At 36.2% G+C, this 21617-nt stretch overlaps 1 protein-coding gene across 7 annotated transcripts in view; it reads left to right on the top strand.

Moving 5' to 3' along the window:
- TRDMT1 (tRNA aspartic acid methyltransferase 1) overlaps positions 1–21617 on the top strand; it is a 90740-nt gene that overhangs the window by 64402 nt on the left and 4721 nt on the right. For 4 of the 7 annotated variants that reach the window (XM_055543919.1, XM_055543922.1, XM_055543917.1 and 1 more), the window contains 7 exons: positions 12800–12871; positions 13493–13558; positions 14277–14346; positions 14850–14933; positions 16803–17146; positions 19210–19267; positions 20303–20432. In XM_055543919.1, coding sequence (XP_055399894.1) covers positions 12800–12871; positions 13493–13558; positions 14277–14346; positions 14850–14933; positions 16803–17146; positions 19210–19267; positions 20303–20432 — 824 coding nt within the window. Of the gene's footprint in view, positions 1–10577; positions 10655–12799; positions 12872–13492; positions 13559–14276; positions 14347–14849; positions 14934–16802; positions 17147–19209; positions 19268–20302; positions 20433–21617 lie in introns of all 7 variants that reach the window. The other 3 variants (XM_055543916.1, XM_055543918.1, XM_055543923.1) reach the window with 1 other exon arrangement.

Below are 21617 nucleotides of genomic sequence, written 5' to 3'. Positions count from 1 at the left end.
TCCTCATAAAATATTTGTGTGGTTTTGATATTAGGGCAATATCAATACTAGCTTTATATTGGGCTGAAAGTTTGTTTGGGTTTTCTGTAAGATGGTATGGAAAAACTGAAATGAACTTTTTGGCCAACCCAGTTGGCTTCACAGACTCATTTTCTCTAAGAGTCTGTGAAGAACAAGTATTAGATCTTCTATAAGTAATAGCATTTCATCAGTGGAGCCATCTGGACCTGTAGTTTTCTTTGTGGGAAGGTTTTTAATTATGAGTAAAGTGTCTGCCTACAATGTGGGAGACCTGGGTTTGATCCCTGGGTCAGGAAGATCCTCTAGAGAAGGAAATGGCAACCCACTCCAGTACTCTTGCCATTTAAATTATGAGTTTATTTATCTGTTATAAGACTATTGAGGCTTTCTATTTATTTTTCATTCCGTTTTGGAAATTTGTGTCTTTGGAGAAATTTATCTTTTACTCTAATTTGTCAAGCATATTGGCATAACGTTGTTCGTATTTCCTTATATCCATTGTTTATCATTCCTAATGTTAGTAATTTTTATCTTTTCTGTTTTTTCCTCTACTACTAAAGCTAGAGCCTTACCAAATTTATTGCTTTTTTCAAGTAAACAGGTTTAGATGGAATTGATTTTATCTATTATTCATTTGTACTATTTCACTAATTTCTACTCATCTTTATTGTTCTTTTCTACTTTGTGTTTAATTTACTCTCTGTTACACTGCTTGCATTGGGACTTTAGATGATTGACTTGAGTTTGTGTTTCTTTTTTAATGCAAACATAGAATGTCATACATTTTCTTAAATTTCAGCTACAAATCACAAATTTTCATATGTCTTATGTTCATTTTCATTCAGCTCAAAGTATTTTCTAATTTCCCCTCTGATTTTGTCTTTGGCTTATGTGTTAATTTGTAAGAATGGTTCTAAAATTTCCAAATATTTAGGAATTTTTCTGTTACTGATTTCTCATTTCTGTTTTATTGATGTCATACTGTGTATGATTTTAGTTATTTTAAATTGGTTGAGACTTGTGTTATGGCCCAGAATTCACTCTGTCTAGTGAATGCTTTGTGTCCTGTTGGAAAGAATGTGTATTCTGTTTTTGTTGAGTGGACATTTATAAATGTCATTTGGGTCAAGTTAGTTGATAGTATTGTCAATTTTTCTGTATTCTTCCTGACTTTTTCCTATCAATTGCTGAGAGAATGTTATAATATCCAAGCACAACTGTGAATGTCTATTAACTCCTTTTAGTTTTTGCTTCATTTTATCCAGAGCTCTTTTATTAAGTGTATATGCTTTATGATTGTTTTCTTGATTAATTGACCTGTTTATCATTATGAAATATTCCTCTTTATCCCTCAGAATTATTTCTTGTTCTGAAGTCTACTTTCTTGATATTAATATAGCTTCTTAAATTAATATAACTTCTGCTTTCTTATGGTTAGTGTTTGTATGCATATATTTTATCCATCCTTTTAATTTTGCCTCTTTTTTTGGCTGTGCCATGTGGCTTGCTAGATCTTAGTTTCTAGACCAGGAATTGAATCTGTGCCCTTGACAGTGAAAGCGCAGAGTCGTAACCACTGGACCACCAGAGAATTCCCTGTCCTTGCATTTCAATTAGATTTATTATAAGATCCCTTCATATTCACTGAGACTGTTCATTTTTAGTCTATTCTACTCTGTTTGCTTTGTTTTAGAAGCACACTATATTGCTGTATCTTTAAGAGGTTTTTTTTTGATATGTAACTGTTCATTTTAGATATTTTTCATTTCTAGAAGTTTCAATTAATTCTTTTTTATGTTCTTGTCTCCTTATAATACTTTCATTTTCTTTTAAGTATTTGAACAAATTAATGATATGTATAATGACTGTTTTAAAAACTTTGTTAATTCTAGCATGTCATTGTTGGGTTTGTTTCTATTGATGGATTCTTCGTCCATTCACCCCCATTTGTTATGGGTCACATTATCTTGTTTAATTAGCATTGTAGTAATTTTTTATTGGTAGCCTAACATTGTACATTTTACATTTTTGAGTGCTGGAGTTTACTGTAATCTTTTAAAGACTGTTGAATTTTGTTCTCAGAAGAAGTTAATTTCAGATCATCTTGATTCTTTTTGAGGCTTATTTTAAGCATTTCAGAGTGTATGTGGAGTAGCCTTTACTATAAGGGTAGTCTAATCTTTGGAGAAGGCAATGCCACCCCACTCCAGTACTTTTGCCTGGAAAATCCCATTGATGGAGGAGCCTGGAAGGCTGCAGTCCATGGGGTCGCTGAGGGTCGGACATGACTGAGCGACTCACTTTCATGCATTGGAGAAGGAAATGGCAACCCACTCCAGTGTTCTTGCCTGGAGAATCCCAGGGTTGGGGGAGCCTGGTGGGCTGCCGTCTATGGGGTCGCACAGAGTCGGACACGACTGAAGGGACTTAGCAGCAGCAGCAGTCTAATCTTACTATTAATATGCGACCTTTCTTTGATTGCTAGCTATTGAGTGTCCAATGTTCTCAACTAGGTTGTGGTGGTAACTCAAATGATCTCTTGCCCTGAGATCTGGGAACTTTTTTGGCTTACAGCTTCCCAATAATGGTTCTTTTCCTGGCAGTTGGTCTATCAAGCATTTTGCCTGATAGATGCACAGGTATGCTCAGCAGGACACTCAAAGGGAATGTTATGCAGATTTCTGTATTTCATTACTTATGCAGCTTCTTTTAGTGTGGTAGTCTTGCTCTGCAAATTCTAGTCACCTTGACCTTGAATGCCAGTGTCTCTCTTCAGCTCATCTTCTTTCCCAGGTACAGTGTGAGTGTCTTTTCCCTTCACTGCTATGTGGAAATTATCTCCAGGTAGAAAGTCTAATTATCTTCAACTTTTTTTTTTTTGTCTTTTTCCAAGGAATGGTAGTCCTATCTGCCTGTGGTCCAATATCTGAAAATAGTTATTACATTTCTCCCAGTTTTCTAGTTTATTTACAGAAGGAAAGTAAGTCTCTTAGAATTTACTCCCTCCAGGCAGAAGGAAAAGTCTCACAAATTTTAATTAAGATACAATTCATTATACCATGAAGTCCACCACTTTAAAGTGTATATTTTTAGCATTTTTCTTTTTTCATTTACTGACAAAGTTGTGTAAAGATTGCCACTTTCTAATTCTAGTCCATTCTCATCCCCGTAAAAAGTAATCTGGTGCCCATTAGCAGTGACTCCCATCTCTCCCTCCCTCCAGGCCCTGGAAGCCACCAATCTACTTTCTGCCTCTATGGATTTGACTTTTCTAGGCATTTCATGTAAATGGGATCATATAATATGTGGCCCTTTTTTGTCTGGGTTCTTGCGCTTAGCGTGTTGCCATACAGAAGTGTGGTAGCACGTGTCAGTGCTTCATTTCTCTTAATGGCTGAATAATATTCCATTATATGGATGTACCACATTTTGTGTATCCAACAGGTTTGTCTTAAGCTTTCTTTTAGCTGGATATGAAATAGGGCCATTTCCTGGCTCTGTGATTGGGTATTTACAAGGTAAAAGTCATCTAATTATGTGTTGAAGAACATCTGTCACTGATACTGAGAACAGAATATTTTTCTGCACGGGCCTCATCGAGAGAAGTACTAGGGGTATAATATCATCTTTCCAGTAACTGGTAGAGTTCACTTCATGAACATCATGGCAAACTGCACTAAGTCTGCCAGTCTCATCATGGACGTAGGGCAGAAGTTAATACAGGGTCAGGAGAAACATAGCTGCTGAAAAGTAATTGGATTGACTCATATGTAGGCAATCTGCATTTAGGTTCCAAAATTTCTGTGACATAGATTATGATAGCAAAATTTATTTTATTTAAAAAATTGCATCTAAGTTTAAATTTAATGTAAATGTTTAAAAGTTGATGCGGCCAAATGTCCAATTCAGCAAGGGTTTTCTCCCACTGAACAAAATATGAAACAACAACACAATCTCAGTAAAGCACCCATTACGTTTGATGACTTAACCTTTTTTCTTTTTTACCTTCTAAGGGAAACTGTGAGACACTTTACATATTTGGGGTTCCCAACTACATACCAGAAGAAATTTGGGGGCATTTAGAATAATATATACGTAACCATTTTTCTAGCGATAGCTCTATTTCAATACTAGTTTTAATAGATGATAATAAGTCATATTATCTGCATATGAAATAAGAATACTAGGGAGAGGAAAGAATGGAGATAGGTACCTCCCACTCATTTGAGAAGAGAGAATCAGTTCATTAAAACCATGTCTATGAGAAAAAAGTCGATGTGCCTTCCTACAGCTGTTAGTCTCTTCTTGGATGTTCTCTTCAGCCCTGTTCTGTAATGGAAAGTGTGTGTCATGTCTAGATCACATGTATCAGAAGTACATTGAGGGTCATGCTTAAAAAGTAGTTGGAAGTTTAATGGAGAACTTAGGAGTAATGACAGACTTAAGAGATTTTAAGTTTCATAAGCGGGAGGAGAAGGGGACGACAGAGGATGACATGGCTGGTTGGCATCACTGACTCAATGGACATGAGTTTGAGTGAACTTCAGGAGTTGGTGATGGACAGGGAGGCCTGGTGGGCTGCAGTCCATGGGGTCACAAAGAGTCAGCCATGACTGAGTGACTGAACTGAACTGAACTGAAAACAACATATTCTGATCAACTGAAATTTGAGAACATTGACTTCATGCAAGTTATTGAGCCCTTAGAGGAACACAGATATGCCTGAGAACTAGTCTTTACCTGCAGAAACTTACTGCTTAGTGCAGAAGTTGGACTTGTGAACAGTTTTCTTCGGGACTTCTGATTGAATGTGACAAAGACAAGATATTTCTATTCTAAAATTATATTTCTTTTCCTAATAGAAATAAGAGAAAAGAGGGGATGGGAAACCATTATGAATGAAAATAGGATTTAAACAGAAACCAAAACAAAAAAGAAAACTGAGAAAAATAATGTCAGATGTAGTGGCACTAAGATACAGTGAATGAAGATGGCAAAGTTACATTCAATTTAGATCTCTCTGTGCATCATGCAGCTTTGAGAAGGACAAGGGAGGAGACAAAGCAGACCTAGCAATTGTTTGTTCAAAGTGAAGAGAAGAGACATTAAAACATTCTGAATCACTGGGCTGAAAACATTACTGCAAGCTCTGCAGACTTCTTGCTCATTCTAAATGTGAGAACATGGGTTAAGGACAGAGGCATGGTCTTAAGTTAGAGAGCTTTGTGGGGTCTTCCCAGAAACTGCAGTGACAAAGTACCTACTCTTTCTTTCATCTTTTTAGCAAATTTCTAGATTCAAGTGATCTCCATTAAAAAAATACATATCAAATCAGATCAGATCAGTCGCTCAGTCGTGTCTGACTCTTTGCGACCCCATGAATCGCAGCACGCCAGGCCTCCATGTCCATCACCAACTCCTGGAGTTCACTGAGACTCACGTCCATCGAGTATTACTAATTAGAAAGGAGCCTTTGAGGCTATGCTGATAGAGTACTTTTTGAAGGAAGGAAGTAACATAAACAAGCAGAATATTTACAGAAAAATTGTATGAAGAAGCAGAAGAAAATTACAAACACACATCTCCATTAGTTTGAAACCTTAAATAAAACTTGATATCTTCAGGAACTCAAATAAATGTATTGTTGTTCAGTCACAGTCATGCCCGATTCTTTGCAACCCCATGGACTGTAGTGTGCCAGGCTTCCCTGTCCTTCACCATCTCCTAGAGTTTGCTCAAACTCTTGTCCATTGAATGGGTGGTGCCATTCAATCACTTCTTCCTCTGTTGTCCCCTTCTCCTCCTGCCTTCAATCTTTCCCAGCATAAGGGTCTTTTCTAATGAGTCGGCTCTGTGCATCAGGTGGCCAAAGTATTGGAGCTTCATTCAAAAGCAATAATAAGACAATAGACTTGAAAACTGTCAGTGGTCTGGGAAGAATAAAAAAAGATGAGAAAAATAAAACCATTATAGAAATAAAAGCTATGTCGGAGTGGCAAATGAAAGACAGCAAAACAAACGGGGCAAAAACATTGACAGAAGTAAATGAAAAACATTCCTGAAATAAAACCTCCAACAATTCATGAACTGTATTACCCGTGAACCCTTACTGAAAAAAATGATTCAGTCACTTAATCTAACTAAGAAAGAGATGAATCAGAGTGGAAAACCCAGAAATAAAGCTGCCATGTTAGGAAAGAAATTATGGTCAGGAAGCAAGGTGAGAGTGTCATAAATCTTTGCAGTGTAAAAATACTATAATTGGAGTAGGAAGGGAAAGTGAGACTCAAAAAATATGTCTGTTCTTTGAAAGATAAATGAAGCTGTAGGTTTTTAGGACATTATTTCATATTGTTGTCAGGAGCTCAGCTGAGCTGTCAGGGATCGGAGTAGCTGATTAAAGCAACAAGGCAAAAGTGAAAGAGTGAAGCCTTAATTACTTGCTGTAGAGAAAATGTCTATGCCCTGCCCTCTGTTGTGTTTCCCTAGGGTACAGCACCCTGCTGGGAAGTTGAGTGGATCAGCAGACATGGGAGTCAGCTAACAGTTGAGGGAGCCCCTGGTATTGGAGGAGAGAGTGAGATTTGCTGGGTATTCATAGCAAGAGAAGTATCTTCAAGGGCTCCTCCTCCTCCCAGAAGGAGGCCTTGGCAGAAATAGATGGTGGCTGAAGAGGACTCTGTGCCCACAGATAGCGAGACCTTGGAATGCAAATAAGTGAAGAGCATGACCTTCCAGGGGGCCGGAGACCTTGCACTTGCTCTCAGAGACTGCCAGGCACTGGCCTTGCACAAAGTCTGGAGTGGGGAGGATGACTTTGCCCAGCACCTGCTGGGTGAAGCCTTTGTCATGGTGGTGTGGTCAGGCCTGAAAAGTGCATGTATGTTTTTAACCAAGAACAGGACAGTTACAAAGATAATTGGTAATAAAACTAAAATCTGGTATTTATCTAGATAAGATCAGATCAGTCGCTCAGTTGTGTCCGACTCTTTGTGACCCCATGAATCGCAGTATGCCAGACCTCCCTGTCCATCACCAACTCCCGGAGTTCACCCAGACTCACGTCCATTGAGTAGTGATGCCATCCAGCCATCTCATCCTCTGTCGTCCCCTTCTCCTCCTGCCCCCAATCCCTCCCAGCATCAGAGTCTTTGCCAATGAGTCAACTCTTTGCATGAGGTGGCCAAAGTACTGGAGTTTCAGCTTTAGCATCATTCCTTCCAAAGAAATCCCAGGGCTGATCTCCTTCAGAATGGACTGGTTGGATCTCCTTGCAGTCCAAGGGACTCTCAAGAGTCTTCTCCAACACCACAGTTCAAAAGCATCAATTCTCTGGCGCTCAGCCTTCTTCACAGTCCAACTTTCACATCCATACATGACCACAGGAAAAACCATAGCCTTGACTAGACGAACCTTTGTTGGCAAAGTAATGTCTCTGCTTTTGAATATGCTATCTAGGTTGGTCATAACTTTCCTTCCAAGGAGTAAGCGTCTTTTAATTTCATGGCTGCAGTCACCATATGCAGTGATTTTGGAGCCCAGAAAAATAAAGTCTGACACTGTTTCCACTGTTTCCCCGTCTGTTTCCCATGAAGTGGTGGGACCTGATGCCATGATCTTCGTTTTCTGAATGTTGAGCTTTAAGCCAACTTTTTCACTCTCCACTTTCACTTTCATCAAGAGGCTTTTGAGTTCTTCTTCACTTTCTGCCATAAGGGAGGTGTCATCTGCATATCTGAGGTTATTGATATTTCTCCAGCTAATCTTGATTCCAGCTTGTGTTTCTTCCAGTCCAGCATTTCTCATGATGTACTCTGCATATAAGTTAAATAAGCAGGGAGACAATATACAGCCTTGACGTACTCCTTTTCCTATTTGGAACCAGTCTGTTGTTCCATGTCCAGTTCTAACTGTTGCTTCCTGACCTGCATACAAATTTCTCAAGAGGCAGATCAAGTGGTCTGGTAGTCCCATCTCTTTCACAATTTTCCACAGTTTATTGTGATCCACACAGTCAAAGGCTTTAGCATAGTCAATAAAGCAGAAACAGATGCTTTTCTGGAACTCTCTTGCTTTTTCTATGATCCAGCGGATGTTGGCAATTTGATCTCTGGTTCCTCTGCCTTTTCTAAAACCAGCTTGAACATCAGGAAGTTCACGGTTCCCATATTGCCGAAGCCTGGCTTGGAGAATTTTGAGCATTACTTTACTAGCGTGTGAGATGAGTACAATTGTGCGGTAGTTTGAGCATTCTTTGGCATTGCCTTTCTTTGGGATTGGAATGAAAACTGACCTTTTCCAGTCCTGTGGCCACTGCTGAGTTTTCCAAATTTGCTAGATAGGAGATGGAAAATTACTAGTTACTGCAATATAAGTATGTGAGCTGAAAACTTGCTGGGTTTGTGCATCATTGTATTCCCAGACCTATCACAGTGCTTAGCATATTATAGATACTCTGAAATATTGGTGAGTTAGATTATGAACATCATCTAATGAACTACATATTGTGCCTAGAAAATGGAAAAATGCCAGGCATAACAGGTATTTCAGAACTGATATTAGGTAAGATCTATCTAAAGGCAAAATGTATTTATGAGTCATAGAAAATTGCTTTATAATGGGGATTAATACAATGAGCAAGAAAGTTCTGTTCTTGAATAAAACATGTAATTTTGAACAAATTATTCATGAACAAAACATCAGAGTTCATAGGGCAGAAAAGAGCATGAAATATCCACTCAGTAAGTTTTTATTGAAGATTTACCATGTGCCACAATATTTTAGTCTCTTTAGATTAACAATAAATTCACTAAAACAGTCAAAAGTTGTTGTTTACTAATCTACCGATTTCTTCCTAAAGTTTAAATGAAAATTAAGTGTAAGAATGACCAGGAAGCTTTTTGAGAAGAGAAGTAATAACACAAGTAGTGTGACAAAGTTGCTCATCAACACTCGATAAATGAAGTTACTGCATGAAGTTGATCTAATGTTTTCTGAAAGCAAAGATTTTTTTTTTAACTTGAATGCTCTGGTTATGAAAAAAGAATATATTTCCATTAGTGTTATTATAAAATATCAAATTATTAGAGTTAATCCATGCATCTCTGTAACTATTTTCTTGAATCCTGTCACATACACTGACCTAGATTGCTAAATTAAAGATAGTTGTGAATGGTTTATTGAGTGATTATGTTTTGCATAACTTCTCTGTCATTTGGGTTGTGCTATTAAAAAAAATCACCCTTTCCAAAAATCCTTTAAAATTGTAATTTTATATGTCTAATTGCAGGTATTGAGGTATTAACTGTTTACTTCTTTTAGATTCTAGACTTAGGATGCTCCTAATGTTAAAAGTTGTTGTTTGTTTTTTATTTTAATTTTAGGAATTTAGCTTTAATCAGTCTACAATCAGTTGTGAAGTCAATAAGTTGCTTTTATTAACAGCCCTGTGCTAACTAGCTATGAAACTTAAGTACCTGTGATAATGGTACTGCTCTGCCCCAGGTTTTGTGACACAGTTTGAGTGTATGATTTTCAGATTGTTTTCTTTAGAACTCTGGGTTCTAGAGTTGCTTTGGGAACTTTTCAATATTTAATTTTCATTTCATTTTACATATACATCTTAAACTACTTTTAAAAGCCTGTGATTTAAAAACAATAGACATGTACATTCAAACTTGAATACAATAGAGACAACTGATGTGTTCAACAAGTTAACTCTTTTCTGAACTCAGAATAAAGCTTTCCCTGCTTTTTTCATGAACTGGAACTTCTTAGAAATGTAACTAGGAATGTTGGGATTCTGGGCTTGTTGCTTTAAATTTCTGGCTAACAGTATATGCTAACAGAGCCTAATGAGAATTGGCCAAACCCATGATTTGTATTTCTCTGTATTTGTCTTCTGATACTGTATATAAAGGAGCAAAACAGTACATCTTAAAACTACTTAGCCCAGTAGGCATTGTTTGGTTCATCTTGTTTATAATCTTTTGAGGCTCTTTGACTACACACGACTGTAAAACAGTATGCAGACATTGGAAAGTGGGGCCCTTGTCTGTCTGGTGATTACTGACAGAGACAGACAGGAGAGAAGTGGTGACTGGTCAGTACATCGCCTTTTCTAAATAAATAATATTAATAGAAAGGTGTTAATAATTCTCTAGATCTTCTGCTGAAATTCATTATGAAATAAAGTTCTCCATGTTTGATTCCTGAAATCACAGCAGTCTTAATTAGACTTGAGGTATCATAGAGGCATGAAATGCTTAGGATCTAACTTTCCAGCTCTGCTTGGGCTGGTCCTGGGGTTTGGGGGAAGTCACTTAATCTTTTATAGCTTCAGCTTATTGCTCCACTTCCTTCACAAAATCACTTTGGAAAGTTAGTTTAACTGAAGTTTATTTTAAAAGTATTAAATGGTTTATAAACTTTTAAGTGTTATAAATATGCAGTCACAATTTCTGATATATTTAGTTGTAGTTAGCATGTTTCCTTTTTCCCCCTTCTACGCATGTTTTTATATTCTTTCCCCCCCACCCCAAATATTCATTCCTTAGGGCATTACACTAGAAGAGTTTGACAGATTATCTTTCAATATGATTTTAATGAGCCCACCCTGTCAGCCCTTCACAAGGTATGTATAATACATATTTCTCTGTTACGAAGAATACTTTTGAAAGATTCATTAAATCAAATATACTGTAATTTCAGGCACGGACACTATTAAGTCCATTCGCTGCATTTCCCTAGTCTTGAAATCTTTCATGCATAATTCTCTTTCTCTATGCACATTTATAAGTCAGCATTAATGATGAGGAAAAGAGCAGATAACTGCCGGATGAGCACAGTGATTTGGTCATAGTCATTGTAGGTATGGCGAGACTATGAGGTACCTCTTTAATACCTACTGAAGATAAAATATTTCTTTCTGACCCAAATTACTCCGAATTACTTAAATTAATCGGCATTCAGGAATATCTTCCTAACACTGATTAATCAAAGTCAATTTTCATAATAAATATTCAAGTCCTAAATTACTTAATTGTAAAATTTTAAAGCTAGTCAAGAATGCATCTGTGAATTTTGCATTTCTCAAAATTGATACGTACATTTAATAATACATACAATTAATGAAATAGCTTTTTTAAAGCTATGTTCCAGTTCAGTTTCTTCTTATAAGGTATTTATTTGACTATATTTCAGGGAATTATATTTTAGATAAAATCTTGATTAATCTATCTTCATTTAGATATTTTTAACAATAGTATTTTTAATTAAGTAATAATGATAATGACAACCAACCAAATGTCTTACTAGATTTTGCCATTTAATTCAACAAGCTTATGGGATGTGCATTAGTATACTGTCTTTTTACAGGTGAACAGCTGAATTGTATTGCCTCTGCTCACAGGATTAGTGAGATGATGCTAATATTAGTGAATGCTGTTGCCCATGGCCTGGAAAATCTCAGTGCTAACCCTAGAAGCTGTATTCCATGTAAACATCAGCCCTTTGGACTGCTATTCTGTGCAGTTCAAAGCTCTGTGCAGTCCTGTGTTTTCACTTAAAGTTCAGTGGAAATTAATATTTCAAATGTTAGCCTTATCAAGTGTGCCATGTTTATGGGGGAAAGGGTTATAATATGTCATCTCCATCCTGAGCTAGGATGAGATGCGTAGCTCCATCTGAGCTATGCATTAGTGTGGCCATTTTGACTGCCATGAGTGGGAGGCTCAGAGCAGAGTGCAGCCCCAGCACTGTGATGCCTCAGATGTCCCTGCAATGGGACATCTTCCCTATGATACCATTCTCGCTCTATATCAGCCCAGATCCAGCTGCTAATGGCCGCAGAGTCTGATTCTGCAACACAATCATCATTTGGAACTCGGAGGGGAAAGGGGCTCAATGAGAAGAAATCAGGGTTTCTGAGGAGTCTGTTCAAGTCCACTCTTCTCTCCCATTTGAGCCTCAGATCCACTGATGATTTTGGTCCTGCTGTCAGGCATGAGGAGCTGATAAGTAATTTAAGACTTTGAAGCTAATATATGACAAGGTCTTAAATCCTAATCCCCTGTTATTATAATTCATGCCCAATCTAGTCTTCCTTTCTGCTTGGTTCTTGATCATATTGAATGTTACTTACAAGATCTAATTTATTAAAAAAAAAAAAAAAAAAGATCTAATTGCTGATCCAAATACCACCTTTTCACATGACCTGTTTTGACCTAATTAGTCTAACCAAGTTGCAACACCTTTGTGTAGAATCAAGCCTTCACCTTTATTGTCTCCCGAGTACATTGAACAAGACTGTCCTGATCTTACCTACTATCTTGGTCTACTTGGATGTGATTAGTTATCAGTGCCATCAACTGTTATGTTGCCACCCTGCCCAACCAGCTCATCCCTCTGAACTTCTTTTGTCCCCCTTGGGGCAGAGCGAAAGGTGTCACCAGCCAATTGTGTGTGTGTGTGTGTGTGTTTCCTAAACAAGTTGATTTTAAGAGGATAATTGTTTTTAATTCTTCATTAACTTCTTATTCTTCTTTGCCTCATGTAAGTCATTTGGGCATATTATTTTTTTATAAGTACTACATTTACTAGACAGACAAAGCTTTTTTTGTTTTAATTAAATGAATAAATATGTTTTGTTCTTTATAGCAACAGAGATGATCATATTTTTTGTGAGGACCAACTAATTGTAGTTCTCTGTTTTGCCTTTTTAAAAGTGACTTGATATCTTTATGTACGATTCTTGAACTTATTTTCTTATCCCTTTCAGAATTGGCCTGCAAGGTGATGTGACTGATCCAAGGACAAATAGCTTCTTATATATTCTAGACATTCTCCCAAGGTAAAAACTTAGAATACTGTACAAGCTTAATAGGTGTAAAACTTTGCATCTGGAAGAATGTGATGTTTATCATTTTATAGAGACGAGCAGCTTCTACAGATACTATACATGCCATTTATTTTCTGCCATGACTTATAGAGCGACTGCTAATGTTTGTTGATTCTACAGTGCTGCTTAAGTGAGTGCCAGGGTGTTACAGCCTAATAGCTGAATTGTATTGCCTCTGCTCACAGGATTAGTGCAGATGATGCTAATGTTAGTGAATGCTGTTGCCCATGGCCTGGAAAATCGCACTGCTAACCCTAGAAGCTGTATTCCATGTAAACGTCAGCCCTTTGAACTGCCATTCTGTGCAGTTCAAAGCTCTGTGCAGTCCTGTGTTTTCACTTAAAGTTCAGTGCAAATTAATATTTCAAATGTTAACCTTATCAAGTGTGCCATGTTTATGGAGGAAAGGGTTAAAATATGTCACCTCCATCCTTTGTAAAATTCTTTTCTAAAATCGGTTTGAACAGTTACCTCCTATTTCTCACAAGTAAGGATTTTCTTTGCTTCTTACTTCTTAGTATTGAGATGTTTGGAATTCTATTTGATTTTTTTGTTTGTTTGTTTTTGTTTTAGATTACAAAAATTACCGAAGTATATTCTTTTAGAAAACGTTAAAGGTTTTGAAATATCTTCTACAAGGTAAGAAATGTATTTCTCTTATGTTCATCTTAGAGTAGGTATATTATATAATAAGAGCTGTTGTGAAATAAAGATCTGAAAAATAAAGGTGTACATTCTGACATTTAAGGTATGTTATGTAGTTTATCATTAATGTAGTTTTCAAATAGTAATGTGAAGTATCTCAAGGTTAGGGTCTGCTGATTCTCTCGCATTTTGATATGTTTGAATTTTTCCAGAATGAGTAATGCGAATTGTATTTCTCAATTTTAGCTGCTTAAGTGGTGTCCATTTCATTAGAATTAGAAATGTTTTCAGTAAGAATTGGTCCTCTCATAGGCATTTTCTGTCCTGTTGGATTGAAGAAGCAAGCCCTGTGTCAGGGCCCTTTCAGGTGGCTGCCCCACGGGAGAAAATGCAGCCGACTGAGTCCTCGATTCACCTGCTGTCTGTGACAGTGTTGCCCTGTCTGATGGGTGACAGACAAAGCTCCATTCCAATAACGAATTTACCATCAGTGGATTAGCAATTTTTTATTTATAATACAGATTATCTCTTTTTTTGAGAAATGTAATTTCTCAAATATTAGACTTAAGACCCAGGATTTTTCTCTTTCTAAAAAAGTTGAATGGAGGTATAGTTTTCACATAAAATGAAGTTTTATGTGTAATATTTTATATAAGAACTGCATTTTGAACTATAGAGTGAAAGCCTTTTTTCTTACCCTTTGTCTTTTCAGAGATCTGTTAATACAAACAATAGAAAATTGTGGTTTTCAGTACCAAGAATTTCTACTGTCTCCAACCTCTGTAAGTACCACAGTTATAAACTTAAATAAATTTTCCCAAAGGGAACTTGATTCAATAAAAAAAATGGATCCATTTTGAATAATATTATAGGCAAATCTTAAAATTAGTTCAGACTTGGTTCCTTCTATATCTGAATTTTATAGCTATATGTGAATTTTATTTTTTTATGATTACTGTACTATCAATAATGAATGTAAGAAAATCTACGTATCTTCTTACCTGGGAAATATAAAGTGAAAGTGACTCGTAGACATATGATTCATCTGATTCCATCTTTATTTCGTTCAAATAAAGGTACAAAGTGACAGTTTAAAAGGTTCAAGAATTTGCTGCAGGGAAGTCTTCCACAAATTCATAATGGAATTTTGTCTGGCAGAAACTAATGTAGACCTGATGTAAACTAATGTACAGTGTATGAGGGTTTTTTTTTCCACTAGATGCTAACAGTTAGTATAGATCACTTTAATTTCCCATAGCAACTACCTGTTCTGCTTCACTTTCAGCTTGGCATTCCAAATTCAAGATTACGGTACTTCCTTATTGCAAAGCTTCAGCCAGAGCCATTCCCTTTTCAGGCCCCTGGTCAGGTATTATTATTATTGTTGTTCTCATCATCATCATTCATCTGTTGTAAGTAGGTCTCAGGCTGCTTGTTTATTTTCCGGCAGTACCAGTGGGGGTTCGTGTGTCCTCTCACACCTGTAGTAAAGAGCATGCGTTCAGTCTCTCTTCTAAGCCTTTTGCCCCTCTTTATGTTGTTTAGTTGCTAAGTCATATCTGACTCTTTGCAACTCCATGGACTGTGTAGCCTGCCAGAATCCTCTGTCTGTGGGATTTCTCGGGCAGGAACACTGGAGCGGGTTGCCATTTCCTTTTTCAAGGGATTTTCCCAACCCAGGAATTGAACCTGCGTCTCTTGTGTCTCCTGCATTTGCAGGTGGATTCTTTATCACAGAGCCACCAGGGAAGCCCTCCCATTCCTAATATGACCACTTTAATTGCTTGAAACAAAACCAGAAGCATTTCTTTCATCATTACAAAAAATAAGTTGAAAGTAAAAAATTACCATTACTGCTGTTATCAATGGTCAGAAGAGAAATTATTGGGGGGTTCATTTCCCCCCCAATAATTTCTCTTCTGACCACTGATTCTTTTGCATCCATTTTTTTTCTCCCTCAGTAGAAGCCATTGACCACTTTTGATAAAAATGCACATGTCAGTTGCATTTTCTTTGTAATCTATGTTGTTTAGCTTTAACTGATTAAAATATGGTAATGATTAGTACAAGCTAGGATGAAATGCACGATTGCTATTGGATAGACTCTCTCATTATGCTAGCAATTTTGTATGCTTCTGCTGAAAATTGATGTGGATAACAGAGTTTCAGTGGTTCAGTGAAGCTCTCTGTAATCATCACAGGTAAGAACTTAAAAGTCATGTCCTACTAACAGGGGTTCAGTAGTATCATTTGAATCCCCCTGTAACACAATACCAGTTTTATGCTTCCCTGATGGCTCAGTGGGTAAAGAATCTGTCTGCAATGCAGGAGACACAGAAGACATGGGTTTGATCCCTGGGTCAGGAAAATCCCCTGGAATAGGAAATGGCAACCCACTTTAGTATTCTTGCCTGAAAAATTCCATGGACAGAGAAGCCCAGTGGACTACAGTCCAAAGGGTCACAAAGAGTTGGACAGTACTGAGTGACTACACACATGGGTATTGTATTATGGGGCTTCCCAGGTGGCACTAGTGATAAAGAACCCGCCTGCCAATGCAGGTGATGGAAGACACGCCTGTATTATATTATACAATTGCAATGTGTCTCCCTTTCAATGTGGATAATTCCAAAAACAATGTATAAAGTATATTAACCAAGATTTCATCATTAAAAATTCCTGAAACTATTTTATCCTTCTCAAAATAGGACTTTATACAAGGTTACCTGTTTTGTAGGAACAAGTTTTTCCTATGGGGCTCAGGAATAGAAATAACCTTTCAGGGCAAAGACTGCTTATCATTTTTAATAACTAATTTTCCTTTAGATCATGTGTATGTTTTCGTGTTTTGTTTTGTTTTTTAACGAAGGCGAATGGTAAGCTTTGATTCAAAACACATTTCTGGAAATGTTCCTGTTGCTTTCTCAACTTCTTTTCCAAATATGATATTGTCTGTATATTCAGCCTACTTCCTATTATTTTGTTGAATGGTCTTATTACTAGAGAAAGCAGTAATTTCATGAAATAAATTATCTACAGACTGATGGCCTATCATTATATGATGAAAAACTTGTAGTAGCTTATATAAATTACTAGTAAACCTCAATGTCTATCTTTTTAATGACAGCTCAGTAAAAGCCAAAGAATTTTTTTTGCATAATGTTGACTGGATATTATTAACTCATTTTTTATTTTTAAGAAAGCTTTTGACAATTTATATATTTTTATTTAATGCCAGGTACTGATGGAGTTCCCCAAAACTGAATCTGAACATCCCCCTAAATATGCAATAAATGCAGAAAAGAAAACTGAAGAAAAGAAAACTGAACCAAATATTTGCTTTGATAGCAGCACACAATGTTCTGGAAAAGACACCATTCTTTTTAAGCTTGAAACTGCAGGAGAAATTGCCAGGAAACATCAACAGGACAGCGATCTCTCTGTGCGAATGCTAAAAGATTTTCTTGAAGATGACATTGACAAGCATTCATTCTTTTTACCACCAAAGTCATTACTGCGATATGCTCTTTTGTTAGACATTGTTAAACCCACTTCCAGAAGATCCATGTGCTTTACAAAAGGGTAAGTTTTAGAGTCTCTACTCAAGACATACCCAAAGTAACCAAGTTTTCATAGCTATTGTCTCTTTTATTTCTTCTGGAAACAAGGAGCATTTTATAGAATGTTTCTACTAGAATGTGTTTGTTTGTTTGTTTTTCTCCCTTAATTGCCTGCCTTCCTGTTCCAATAGAATGCACAAGTAAAAATTGCTTCTGGCAGAACATCATGTGCACAGCCCACGAAAGTGCTCATGAAAGGCCAGGCCATTGTTTGGCGACCTTCGAAGGAGCTTAATTACCCACGGTGGAAACATACCCATGGTGAAAACATGGTCTCTGTAGATGGCAAATCGCAAATTTTTTACCACCTTTCTTTTTGTGGTACCTCAAAAATTTCTGTCCACTTTCATAATCAGTGTACAAGAAGAAATTAAATTTTAATATCAAGAAATAAGATTGAATAATCTGGAGCACATTAGAGCACTTTAAATTTTCTTTAGTTTTTGGGTAAGTAGTTATGTTCTCATGGTTCAAATTTCAAAAGGAACTGAGATTGTAAGACTCCTTTCCTCTCTGCCTCTTGTTCATCCAGTTTCCATCCCTACATGCAACCGATGATTTCAGTTTACTGTCTGATCTTCCAGAGGTGTTGTGTACAGGGTATCTAAATATACATGTATATTTTTACCCCCTTCTTTAAGTAAATTGTAGCATATTATAATCATTATTATGCACCCATTTTTTTGACCATACAATGTAATTTGGGTATTATTGCCTAAGAATTTTGCTATACTCATGGTATAGGTATATCATAATTTATTTTACTGGACATTTAGGGGATATAGCCTTTGGCTTATTTCCCAAGTGTTAATAAATGTGTTTTTCAAGTTTCTTTTTAAACCTAGAAAGAAGGGTTTCCCCTTCTTTCTTGGAGAAGAATTTATAAAAGATCCCTGCCTCTTCTTTGTTAATACCACTCAAACTCATTTGATAGGTAGTTTTATGATTTAAACATTAAAACCTTCTCTCTTTACTTGCTAGCTAGTTGTCTTGACACTCTGCCCCTGAGATAATCATATGAGGCTTATCCTGATTTTCTCATACTCTGCCCTTGTACTTCTAGGGGAATAGGTTTATTGCTTTTTCCATCACCTTAAAAGACTTCAGTCAGCTGTTGTTTGTTTCCAAGTCTGATAGATTCTCTTTGGGACTCTCATAAAACAGGACTTATCACTTTTGTAATTAAAAAAAAAAAAACCTTGAAATTCTTTTATAATTATAAAAATGGTATAAAAGAGGCTTTAATGTGAAAGTCTATTTTAGTGTAGATAATATAAGCAGACACACACATGATATATAAGGAAACAGCTTTTCTCTGATGTGACTTTCTTTAATTTATATTTTAAATTCATCTATTAGGAAAAAATGATAAAATATCATGCAGCCAGTTTGGCAGTGATTGTACTATAAGAAATACTACTAATATCTTATATTTCTGTAGTGTTTTGTATTTTTAATATAGTTTTTTAAAACAGTAGTCTGACTGTTGCAGGATAAATAGTTAAAACATACGGTGTTACAGTAGGAGGTAGATACATGTTTGATGAGCCTGAGTCTGTCCTGGGCTGGAGAGAATAGGGTTTTGGGTTCATGAGAAGAAATGATGCTTCAGGCATCTGAAGAAAAATAGCTGCTATTCATTTTCACCTTCATAACATTTGGTCTAATGTGTCAGGGATGCTAGTACTGAATAGTATTTGGATATAAAAGTTGTAACTAATGCATACTTCCTGTGCATTTAAATGTGATGAACATTTAAAAACTGACATTTTATAAAAATGACAATAATGCATAATGCAAATATTATTTACACAACAAAAAACTTTGTCAAGTTTAGTGTCTGAGAAGTTTAAATATGATCTTAAGTCTTTCACCTAATTTTTTTAATTATAAAGCATATTTATGTGATATTATTCAGAATATTTCAGAAAGATGTAGCTATGTAAAATTGATTCATTCAAGAAATATTTAAGAAATCTATCATTAACAAGCAGATGTTACAAAATATTTGTGTTAATTCTTCAGTTATGGACGCTACATAGAAGGGACAGGATCTGTGTTACAGACGACAGAGGATGTGCAGGTACTGTGCGTGGTTTCAGTACTTAAATATTTTGAAAATATTTTAAAATAAAATTTTATTTACTACTTAAAATTTGAGAATGTTAAAAGAATTTTACATATTCAATTGGAATGAATATGTGTATAATAATTATTTACTATAGAATAAGTCTTTTTCTTGTTGCTAGGTATGGGTATATGTACAAGAAGTGTTTTATATTTTTACTTTTTTTCCTTACCTTTTGCCCCTCTTTTTATATTCCATAGAGGGTAATTTGAAATGCAGAGTACAGTACTTAATGTTCTCTAAGATTACACACAAATATTAAAGCCTTCTTTTGGAGCACATATTATAAAAATGCCTTTTAGGGAAAAATAAATCTATTTTAGCAAGGCTGTTTATTAATACTTCAATTGCAAATTCTTTGAGGTGTTATGGTTGAATACAAGCTTGATGTATTGTAAGTTTTATATACATCTGAATAGTTCTGCAGTGAAATCACATTTTATTTTATGCTGATTTAAACTCTTTAACTGTTAATAAAATTTACCCATGGTAAAAACCGTATCAGAGGCAAACAAATGTCAGAATTTGAGAAATCATATTTATTAAATATATTTTATCACTTTAAGAAAATGTCTTAATTTGATAAAATTAGTCATAAACCATAAACATTCAAACGACTGCATTGTAAAACTGACTTACTGGTTGACCAAGTTCCTTTCACTATTTTTCTCTTATATTATATTGTTATTTATTTATTATTTATATTCTTATGAGTGAATTTTTGAAAGACCAAAAATGACAGACACACTGAAAGTATCCTGATCTGTTCAACATCAAGCTTTTGTTTGTTTTCAGAGTTTATCTTACCCTTGAAGAGCCAATTATACAGTTCATTGCACAGACTTCTTACCCTGGGCTTCTGTGTGTTATGGTGGACTGTATGTTCATCATTTTTAAACTGCCTCACAGCAGATGATATTATCTTAACAAATTAATTGCATTCTATTAATTATTTATTACTTATTCGTTATCATGGATGTTTTCCTACAGATTGAGAATATCTACAAATCCCTTACCAGTTTGTCACAAGAAGAAAAGATAATGAGATTGTCAATGCTTCAACTTCGATTTTTCACTCCTAAAGAAATAGCAAATCTCCTTGGATTTCCTCCAGAGTTTGGTATGTGGGATACACGCGGACCCCAGCTTTCATTTATTAATGGTCTCCGAACTTGTTAGGGACTCCTGTGTGAGTTATGAATAAACCCTTGCCCAGACAGAGGTGGAGAACACTTCCTTTCCTGTTTGTGCCATTTTGACATCTTCTGCTTTTGTTCACAACCTACCATTCCCTTCAGACTCAATTCTCCTCTTTTTACTCCAGTAATGTTTCCAGGTGCTTTGCAGGAACAGAAAGGCCAAATCAGCAATTCCTCAACTTTCCCCACAGATGGTTGTTAATAGCATCTTTCTCAAATTTATTTTTTGCTTCTAGGAGTCCTGTTCATATAACCCGACACTAACTATTGTGAAAGAATGCCTAGAATTGTCTTTTAAAAAGAAAAAAAAATTAAAAGACAATTAAGGAATTTATTTTTGCGTGTGTGCAGTGGGAGGTATATTATTTGTATTTTTCTCCTAGGAGGTACGTTCTTATCAATTAGACACCTTTTTCCTTCCCTACAAGGTTTAAGTGGAAAAAAGAGAAAATGGAGAGGTGCTCTAGGAAGGAGCTTTCCTAATGGAAATTAAGGGTGACTTGAGAGCACAAATCCCATAATTGACACCAAATTAGAGAATCTGAAGATGGAATCTCAAGAACAAAAATGAACATAGGGTTCCAGAGTGAGAAAGATGAAGCCCTGATGCCTTTTGTCATTGAGGAAGGCCAGGGATTGTTGTATTAGGAGACTGGATGCAGTGCCTTTGCCTCTTAGAGCAACTGCCTCTCCCTGACCCTGCTTCCTTGGCACAGGGGCTCTCACTCTGTGGATGCCATTGGTTTCCTAGGCAGAGGGAGGTGAGGGGTGTCCCTCACACCTAGCTCATGGGAAGGGAGAGACAAATCTCCCTCACATGTCCTCCTTGTGAGGAAATGTGTTTTTGATAACTTACTGGGAGCTTGACTACAGAAAAGCCAAACTTTGCTAAATCTAATCTTGTTGTAATATTATTACAGTACTATTCTTAAAGAACATCATGGGTTAAATAGATCATGTTTTAAAATCTAAATAATGGATTTACACTTGAGGTTTGGAATGCATCTTTTTTTGCATTGAGAACAAACTCCAATAGAATTTGACTACCCTCTTGGTAATTGATTCCCCAAGCAGAGTCACAGCAGCTGGGTTTATTTTGTCCTCTC

Source organism: Bubalus kerabau, chromosome 13 (genome assembly GCF_029407905.1).
Source record: "Bubalus kerabau isolate K-KA32 ecotype Philippines breed swamp buffalo chromosome 13, PCC_UOA_SB_1v2, whole genome shotgun sequence".
Taxonomy (NCBI): Eukaryota; Metazoa; Chordata; class Mammalia; order Artiodactyla; family Bovidae; genus Bubalus; species Bubalus kerabau.
The sequence above is the reverse complement of the archived record's forward strand: the minus strand, read 5'-3'. Positions and strand labels throughout refer to the sequence as shown.